The following is an 11,370-nucleotide window of genomic DNA, read 5'->3' on the forward strand; positions in this document are numbered from 1 at the left end:
TTTGGTAGACGGAAACTGAAAGACGTCCGTCGTATATATATATATATATATATATATATATATATATATACATGCGCATGTGTGTGTGCGTACCTGCGTGCGTGCGTGTATGTATGTATGCATGCATGTATGTGTGTGTGTGTCATTGTGTATGTCCCACCACCGTTTGACAAATGGTGTTAGAGTGTTTACGTCCTCGTAACTTGGAGGTTTTAGTACCAGGCTTTAAAAATGTACTATGTTTGATCTACTCGACTAAGAATTCTTTAAACCAGTGCCCCAGCACGATCGCAGTCTAATGACTGAGAGTAGTGAAAGAACAAAGATAATTAGCATGTATAAGCTGAACTGTAACAAAACTATTGTCGATGCACTTGAATGAATTTTCACCGTCAATTTATAGTTACTAATGCAGTGTAAACATTTACCTATAGGTTATAAAACACGAATATAGAAGTGGGAATGCAAATATTAAAATATGATTTAAAGAAGCAGTGCAAGTATTTGACTGACTAAAATATTAGCAGTGCACAATTTTACAAATTTTACACGCAAGCACGCACACACACACACACACACACACACACACACACACACACACACACACACACACACACTCTCTCTCTCTCTCTCTCTCTCTCTCACACACACACACACACACACACACACACACACACACACATACACACACGAGTGATCACACAGGTATAAATCAGGTGGAGAAAATAGTCCACCAATACAAAGACAAAGTAAAATATTATTTCATTCACGCTCAAACATATTTCACAAACTATTACTGAGTTTCACATAACCATTCGTCTGAGAGTTGTGATTATTTTCCATATATATACATATCTATTTGTATATATATATATATATATATATATATATATATATATATATATATATATATATATACATCTATATATATGTATATATATATATATATATATATATATATATATATATATATATATATATATATATATATATACATCTATATATATGTATATATATATATATATATATGTATGTATGTATGTATTTATGCATGTAATATATACGTATATGTGTGTGTGTGTGTGCGTGCATATGTTGTACATATGCATATGTATTTATATATATATATATGGACACATACACATATACACATACTGTGTTTATATATGGATGCAGTGTTGGAATTGTGTACGGTTCTATAGTTACTAGTTTACTACACAAATTTCCGTTATCATATATGAGTGAAAAGCAGGTGTAAAATAAAATAAATTTCACCTTGAAGTACATCATATTTTGGGAATATCTTAACAATATATTTCTTCGCACTATGATATTTAAAGAAAGTAACCTAGACATCGGAATATCAGCACTACTACACTTTAAAATTGACTTTTATGTGTCTTCAGAGAAAGTGATATTCATTCACAGAATTTCATCTAATATTAATTTGTGGAGCTAAGGCCTCCATTTGTATACGACTATAAAGTATTTTATTGTAGCGTCTTTTCACTGATATTGTTATATTCTTATTCTCTATCGCAAATCTATTACAGTTTGTCAAGTCTATAATCATTTTCAGTAGAACAATGCATGGGCACGCAACAGTAAAGTGTACAGAAAAGTCTAATGATTCAGAAAAGTTATACTCTTAGATAAATACTATATTCACCATCGAATTTCTAAAAAGGATAGCTAATAAACTGTATATATGCATTGAAATATTTTGAGAATCAATAACTAAGAAGGGTAAAGTCCATGAAAATTTGAGGTTTTGCTATTCGTGACAATATTCGATAGTTACGTAGTAAACTACTTTCGCTTCGATATTTTTGTATTAAAGGGATCTATAATTGATCGTAAGTAATACATTCGTTGTATGATAGTTGACGTCTACACTTTATCGAACCTTTATTGACTTAATAATATGACTTGGTCAAAATAGTACCTCTTTTGGTCTCCTGTACTTCTGAGTGAAGTTTCATGTCGGTAAGATTCAATTCATTTCCTTCTAATATCACATTGTCAAGCTAGAATTTTAAAAATCAATTATTGTTTACAAATAACTGTAATTTTATCGTAACAGAAAGATGTCTATAAAACAAAAATCAATCATGAATGCTATGGCATATTACATCAACTTCATTGATAGTCATTTCTGATACTGCACTAGTTTTCACAAGCCAAAACAGTTTCTGCCTGGCTGAATACAGATTTAAGATAGAGGCAGTTATACAAATTTAAAGACAGGGCGAGAGAGGGAAAGGGACAAGGAGAGAGAATCAGGAGAGAAAAAAATTTGAAAGTTATATATATATATATAAACACACACACACACACACACATATATATATGGTTTTCAACTCACAATTTACATGCTATTATGTATATGTGCTTCGAGATCTATCGTTCTAAAAATACAAATTATTTCAGTTCCTCTCCAAAGTTTCTATATATATTCTTATGACGTCAATGATATATATATATATATATACATATATATATATATATATATATATATATATATATATATATATATATATATATATATATACTAAAGTAAAGTTGTGGAATACCGTACGAGTGGAAATATATATGAAAGAAGGCTTGAAAATGCACTTATTTTTCAAAAATATTTATTTACTTAACCGGTTTCACTTTTTTAGAAAAAGATTATCAAAAGTCTTTGAGAATAATAAAAAATGTTAAAAAACAGTTTGAGTATTAAAATGCATATATACATTCTTTGATGATAAAATATATTTAAAGTATAAAGCTTTGTATGAACTTTGTAGTGTTACATACTGATTGTCACACATTCTCTGATATTAAGGTGAAATTGTTAAAAACAGTTTTAAAAACAGTGTATGAAAATACACATATGGAAAAATACATATACATATTCTTATACATATTCTTTGACAATCGAATAAAATTGAGAAGGAACTGACCTGGCCTTTTTCTCTTGTGTATATTGAAGGAATGTTTTACTGTCTTAAGAGACAGTATGACTGGCTATCTGGGGTGGGAGGGAAGAAGAGTTAAAGAAGATTTTTTTTATTTTTGGTTGGTCTGTGACAGTCTGTCATGGTTCACTTGTTTTTGGGACTGGTTTTGTGCACATCTCTATGTGTGTGTATATATGTGTGTTTGTGTCCGTGTGTGTGTGTGTGTGTGTGTGTGTGTGTGTGTGTGTGTGTGTGTGTGTGTGTGTGTGTGCCGTTTTTATTGGTCCCAGAGTTTATATATAAACTTACTGTTAACAAAAGACGGGATGCGTGGCGTTCAGTTATTCCATAAAGGAAAAGTGCGTGAAATACTACAAAACGTACGTGTAGGGCAGACACAACAACCATAATTCTTCCTCAGTTATGTACCAAAAATACTAATAATTAGTTTCATGCCTTTAACGATAAGACTGGGAACTTCGTATATCGGCGGCACCAGCAAGATTTACGTAGAATTAGGGCTCGAGCAAACAAAGCAATACAGGGTGAATTTGAGACAATAGACGAAGACAATAAATAAAGCCGAAAATGGTGGAAAAACGCCTGGAAGAAATCCTAAAATAGATATAAAAAGAGCATTAGTAAGAGAGGAGAAAAAAGTTGAGCAGCATATATATGTATGTCTATCTATTTATCTATCTATCTATCTAGCTATATACATATTTACATACATACATACATATATACATATATTCATATATATATATATATATATATATATATATATATATATATATATATATATATGGCAGACACGTATATGCAAGATATGCGAAAAATGTTGACGCTAGTGGTAAACTGAAGTAATTCGCCTAGCAAATGAAATTTGGTACCGGCGACAATGTTGCACCGACTTTAGTTGAGATAGACTGATTTTTTTAATATTGTTTTTTCCTCATTGTCCTTAGCTTCCTCCCCTCTTCTTCTTCTTCTTCTTCTTCTTCTTCTTCTTCTTCTTCTCCTCCTCCTCCTCCTCCTCCTCCACATTCTTTTCTTCGTGTTATTCGTCTTTTTCTTCCTCTGCATCCTTCACATATGATCACTACACTTATTACTCATCCCTTAACCTTACTTTCATTCACTTTTTACATCCTCCCGATATAAACAAAACAAAAATAAATAAATAAATCTGAAAACAATAAAGTCCTCATAATGCAGGGAAACTCCTGAATAATCAAGTACCTGAACGCTTGGAGAACTACGTTGCACGGAAATAATTTTAGTGACTAAAAGATAAATTTCCAACCGTACTCCTTCATGTTGACTCCAAATTTTTTAATTATATACATACATTCATACATACATACATACATATACATATATATATATATATATATATATATATATATATATATATATATATATATATATATATATACATATATATATATATATTTAGAAAGAGGGATGCGGGAGAGATTGGTGGAGAGAATATTGAAACAGCACTGCTTTCATAATTGGAAATAATTTTTGAACAATGAAAAGATGATATATTAGTTCATTTAGTATATCTCGAGAATGTCCTTCATATTTGACGTTCCTAGAAAGATTTTGATCCAGCACTGTATGTTATCCATACATTTGCTATTTACATATCATCTTGTTACTTACAACAGTGAACGAGTGGCATTGTATTAACATTTTCAGTTGCCACAGTCTTAAAAGTAAAAACAAAGACATCATTACATGGTGACGATAGATTAGTTTAGAAATAAAATGAAATGATTCTTTTAGAGCTAAATCTTTCGAAATTCAATTACGATAAAATATTTTGTAAGGCTGCAAATATCTAAGAATGTAGGCATCTGAAAAAAAATTCATCTTTTGGTATTAAATGAATTCCAGATCGATGTGATGGACAATGCCGCAATACTTGTACTTTTGATGGTCGAAAATATGCAATGGTTCCAGGAATGACAAATTCAATTAGTTTATCGAATATGGAATCTGTACTCTGCATGCCGAGAGATATTTACAGAGGCACAGAAAGTATTTTGACTCATGAATTTGCTCATCTTGTGCATATCTACATGGAGCAAAAATGGAAAGATAAGGTAAGAAATTTTGAGAGCATTTTCATTTAGTTAAAATTCTTTATAAAGCATTTTCTAAAATAATTTATTTGATTAGGACAGTTATACAATGTATATTTGCTATTTAATGATTTATGTCTATGTGTAAAAGACACACATTTCTTCTATAATTATATGTAGGGTTATTCTGAAAGCTTTTCGAATAGATGATGCTCTCACATAAATTGTAAATGCTATGAAATAATAAACTGCTGCAGTATTTTAGTTTGTGTAGTTAGTTTTCCTTCACAAAACATGATAAATCACATTGGTGAGATGAAATCGGTAATCAATTTAAGATCTTAAAATGAAGTTAGTTGTAGCTATTCAGATGTACACACATTCTGCTTCCCCTTTCCTTTTGCTTTTTTGTTTGTTATCAATTGTCTGACAAAAGTCTGACATTAACATATGTATTAAATGTGCGGTATTGAAAAGGATATAAACATGAAAGCATTGCACTGAATATCATTAACGTGTGTAATTTCTCTATCTCCATTTCAAATTCAAATCGCATCGTTTTGTTTTATCTTTTATTTCTATGCAATAGTTATTCCTTTCTAACAAATCAGTAGAATATTTTAAATATGTTAAAAAATTCTGGTCAAATGAAGGTTTCCACATGACCTCAATACTTATGTATTTTAGTTAAGTGAATGTATTCATACGACTTGTATACTTCTTTCATCTACTGGATTCAATGTCCATATACATTTATAAATAAATGCACGTGAAGTTATCATAACTTTGGCGCAAATAAAATTCCTAATAATAACATTAAAACAAGACTATAACGTAATCCTTCCTTACATAAGGAAATAGTTGCTACGTACAGATATATTAGAATATCCAGTGATTTTACATTACTTTTCATTTAAGAAACATTCATTTACATTAATTAATATGATGATTCAGAAAAGAAGTATATTATCGATAATTTGTGAAGTGTGGAAATAATCACTGAATACATTCTGAAATCTCTTTTTTATTGTGTGATTCGTCACCAGATCAAAGCAGCCTATAACAATGCCCGAAGTGGTCAATTATGGCGTATGAACAGTTATTCGATGGCTAATGAATATGAATATTTTGCTGTGGCTTCTGAGTCCTTTTTCCACAATATCATACGAACAGATACCATCACGACAGGCGGCATGAATCTGTAAGTTGGGATTATTTATTTTCTGCTTCGATAATTATTTTACTGCATAGAAAAATGACAAAATCATTGGTGAGAAACAACTAATCAAGATGATTAACTGTCAAAATATTTAACTTTTAACTCTGCTTGAAAATCATTTGTTTCAAATATTTACATATTTACATATAGTATACAAATATTTACATATTTGTATATATGAAATCATTAACACAATACATAAAGACATATTATTTTTAGAATGTAAATGAGTTTATTGAGTTAAGAGACATCACTATCATTCTACAAAGAGTGAATACACACACACAAAAAAAAAACGGGTCAGACAAACAGGACAAAGAACAACAGAGTGAGAAACATTGTAATTTGGATTTCCTGCGGTGTTCCTGATCTGGTTGATCACAGTAAAGTGTCCAGCAGTAGTCAGTCAGCATATTGTCATTCCAGAAGCTCTCGTACCGTTTCTCCACAACAGTAATGCCCTGGTGAAATCTTTCACCATGTTCATCACACCAAGGTTATCTGCAAAGAAATCCAAATGGGAGACCAAGAAGTGAACTTTCAGCGACATGCAACAACCATTGCTGAGTAACATTTCAGAAAATTTTTAATGCCATCCTTGTAGTCCATTGCCTGCTTGTTGCCCAAGAAATTTTCATAGATCCAATTGAAAACATTCTAGGCAGGCATTTCCAGCTCATCCAGTGTTGTCTTGAAGTTGTCATCTTTAATTTGGGGTCCGACAAAGATACCTTCTTTCAACTTCGCCTGTGCGATTTGGGGAAACTTTTCTACCATATACTCAAACCCTCAGGCATTTTCTTCCCTAGTGCTTTTACAAACTGTTTCATCAGTCCAAGCTTTATGTGCAAAGGAGGCAATAGGACATTACATGGATATACAAGAGGTGTGTTCTTGACGCTAGACAGTCCTGGCTGGTGTGATGTTCTTGTCAGTTTGATTCTGAATAATGTCTGCCAGTTGCCCGACTATCCCATATACACAAGAAGCAACAGTATTTTATGAAACTTGACTGCATTTCCAATATCATTCCAATGACTTTTAAATCTCCGCATATTTTCCATGAGTGTCTTTCATAGGTAATGGCATGAAGTAAAAGTTCCATATTCTTATATGATTCATGATGAACGGAGTGTGCAATAGGAATGCAGGGCTTCAAATTGCCTTTATGGAGAAATACAGCTTTTAAACTTCATTTTGAAGAATCAATAAACAAACGCCACTCTGCAGGATCATGATGTTGTGATAAACATTTGAAAAGTTCATCGATGTTACTGCAAAAGTAAAGCGGGCCTTCAACAGAAAAACACGTTTGTAGAACCACATTTCTCTGCCGAAAATAAGTTATACGAACATCGTGCTCTGGCAGATACTTCTCCTTCAGTTCTGCTTTATCTTTCGAGAAGGATAGGTCTCTGACAAGGTCATTCAGTTCAGCTTGGGAAAATTTCTGAGGTTCAACGCTATCGTCATCAGCCACGTAATCTTCCTCGGGCAGGACTATCGTGGCAGTCAGCATCATCATCTGATGTTTTAATACCATCTTCTGGTGGAACTGGAATTGGAAGACTTCCATTGTAAGGCGCAGGTCTCATTGCAAAATCCAAATTGAAATACACAATTTTGTGTTTATTCTTCATAGAAAATCTTGTGACATTTAGTTTGCAAAAATAACAGTTATTAAAATGGTCTTTCGGCTCCCTCCATATCATTGGAATGGAAAAAGGCGTGGACTTCTTATTATTGAATCGGTCACGTAAGCTATTTAAGCAAGCTGCGCAGATAGAATGTGATGCCCATAGCTTGCCCTGATCTCCAAGAGGACAGTCAAAGTATAGCCTACAAGCCTTTTTGATCTCTGGTGTTATTGTACGTTTTTGAGCTTTCACAATAAATTGTTCACAGACAAAAAAGAAACACATCAGGACGATTTCCACACTGTCTTGACATTGTTAACACTGTAAAAAAAAAGTAAGGAAATAGATACAAACGGTTATATTTATATTGAATTTGAGATGATGAAATAATTCATCAGACCAATTATGACTGTTTGAGATGTTGAAATACCTATTTCATCACACAAAATTTGATTGGTTAAATTAAGAGGATGAAATATTGCTAGAGAGTTCTGTTCATCCTGATGAAGGGGTCATTGCCAAGATGTGCTTTAACATGCAGTCGGATCGCAGCAATTAACTCCCGAATTGGCCATGGATGTGGATTTTGACTTACCCTTTTTTGGAACTGTCTTACACTCCATGGATACCGGGCCTACCATGGATTGCTATTGCTTCAATTTTAAGAACTGACTATTTTGATATATTTCTAATCGATGGGTAAATTTTTTTAGTTGTTTGATATGTTTTTGTAATTCATTTCAATCGCCTATTTTAGTCGATTTTTTAATACATTTTTCCATACAGGTCCTTCTGTATATTTTTGTATTTTTTATATGTGCATATATATATATATATATATATATATATATATATATATATATATATATATTTTACATTCGGTATTTATATGTGTATTTCTTTTATATGTCGAAGGCCATGGTATTATTTGTATATAATGAAATATATAGAAGTGTATGGTTATATAGAGTCGCTGGCCCGAATTTGATGTTTGTTCTCTAATCAATGAAATATATATATATACATATATATATATACATATATATCTATATACATATATATATATATATCTATATACATATATATACATATATATCTATATACATATATATCTATATACATATATATCTATATATATCTATATACATATATATCTATATATATCTATATACATATATATCTATATACATATATATCTATATACATCTATATACATATATATACATATACATATATATCTATATACATATATATCTATATACATATATACATATATATCTATATACATATATATCTATATACATATATATCTATATACATATATATCTATATACATATATATCTATATACATATATATCTATATACATATATACATATATACTTATATATCTATATACATATATATCTATATACATATATACATATATACTTATATATCTATATACATATATACATATATACATATATATCTATAGACATATATACATATATATCTATATACATATATATGTGTGTGTGTGTGTGTGTGTGTGAGTGTGTGTGCGTGTGTGTATGATTTCTCTGTGTGTGCGTGCTTTTATGTATGTATATGTACCTTTGCGTTTGCGTTGACCCCCAGCATAGCTTAGAAACTGCTGTTGGCTTGTTTACATTTCCGCAACATAGCTCTTCGGCCAGATAAAAAAACTGATAATGTAAGTTCAAGGTTTTAAAAATGTAAGAACATGGGTCAATTTGTTCGACTAAACCCCTCAAAGCAGTGCACCAGCATGACTGCAGTCAAATGACTGAAACAATAAGAATAAAAGATTTTTTTAATGATTTTTTAATAGTAGTACATAGAGGTGCAAGATAAAATGAAAACTCTCTCTGTGATTTACTTATATTTTAAAGAAGTCTAAGAATTCACTCTTTAGATCTCAGATCATTAACTACTAAGAACAGAAAGATACGATGATTAAAAGGAAAAGCAGGATTGAGATTTAACAGATTGTATTTATAAAAAAATATTGAGTATTCTATATTCTAGTTTTTGTTTGATTTCCTCCGTATCAATCTCGTAATATTTTTATGATTTTGTTTTATTCTTCAAGGTGTGGTGGAGCAAGAGTTTGTTCAAGTGAAAGAATTGCTCGTGAGTTCTTGCGAAAACATGATCCGATGGTGTATGAAGTACTTATTTATGCATACACAAACAATCGCGTTGATATTATGTCAAATCTGAAAGCATGTGAGAAATAAAGCAAAAATGAATACTGAAAATAGAGTACGTGTCATAATTATACCTAAAGTTCGTTGAATGTACCTCATATTATGCAATAATTTATAAACTCTCTCTCACTCCCACGCACACATACACATATACAAGCATATAAATAAATAAATGAATGAACACACACACACACACATATATTGGGTAATCCCATAAATAATGCAGGTTTTTTGATATTTCCTTTCTTTTTCAAAATTATGACAAAGTTATTTTTTAATCTAAAACATAATCTCCTTCATTTTCTACAATGCTCTTGCAGCTATCTGGTAAACTTGCAAGGCCCCTCTTCCAAAATTCACTTGTCCGTGACGAAAAATACTCCCCGAGTAATTTTCTGATCTCGTCTACAGAATTCATATTTTTTCCATCCAAATGATTTCGAAAATTGCGGAATAAATGATAATCAGATGAGACAATGTCTAGTGAGTATGGTGGGTGGGCATTGTTTCCCATTCAAACTGCTCCAGCCTTTGGAATATCATCCTCGCTGTATGTGGCCGCGTATTATCTTGATGAAAGAGTACATTTCGTCGTGAAACCGAAGACGGTCGTTTTCCGATGGCATATAGGTATCGATGCATGGTTAATGACCAAATCTAAGCTTCTCTGCTGGTTCCTCAACAGTTACGATGGGATTTTGTTCCACCAGGATTTGTAGGACGTCCTTGTCGAGCTCTGCAGATCTTCAAGGACGAGGCTACTCTTCTGGGTTGTAGTTTCCGACTCGGAATTTCTGGAACCACCGTTGACACTGGCTTACGCTTATTGTCCGCTCCCCATATACTGCATTAATATTCCTCGCACCTTCCGTTGCATTGTTGCCTTTATTGAACTCATAAAGCAAAATATACCGAATATATTCATTTTGTCACTTCCATTATAGCTTTGAAAAATAACTGTTAAAATCGAACTGCACCCTTCAAAAGTTGCACTAAGAATAAGTATAAGGTAACATAACTACCTGATTTTATAACAAGTTGGTGGAGGTAGTTTATCCTGTCCCCCTCCAACTTTTAGTTCATGCAACTGAAAACCGCATTATTTATGGGATGACTCAATATATATATCGCAAAACTGTTACTCAGAGTTTCACGTTTCCGTTCGTCGGAGAGTTGGGATGAAAAACGCTGGTCTTTCACCACAACTGTCCGATGAATCTTTGGTATTCGAGTACTACTTTTTACTCATTGTTTTGCACTTATG

At 31.8% G+C, this 11,370-nt stretch overlaps 1 protein-coding gene across 1 annotated transcript in view; it reads left to right on the forward strand.

The window, feature by feature from the left end:
* LOC106867257 (uncharacterized) overlaps positions 1-10,157 on the forward strand; it is a 32,940-nt gene extending 22,783 nt beyond the window's left edge. Inside the window, exons 5-7 of the mRNA XM_014912076.3 lie at positions 4,851-5,059; positions 6,085-6,239; positions 9,989-10,157. Coding sequence (XP_014767562.1) covers positions 4,851-5,059; positions 6,085-6,239; positions 9,989-10,136 — 512 coding nt within the window. The 3' untranslated portion in view covers positions 10,137-10,157. The remainder of the gene's footprint in view (positions 1-4,850; positions 5,060-6,084; positions 6,240-9,988) is intronic.
* The last annotated feature ends 1,213 nt before the right edge of the window (positions 10,158-11,370 follow it).

Source organism: Octopus bimaculoides, chromosome 3, assembly GCF_046866305.1.
Source record: "Octopus bimaculoides isolate indiv1 chromosome 3, ASM4686630v1, whole genome shotgun sequence".
In the NCBI taxonomy this organism is placed as follows: Eukaryota; Metazoa; Mollusca; class Cephalopoda; order Octopoda; family Octopodidae; genus Octopus; species Octopus bimaculoides.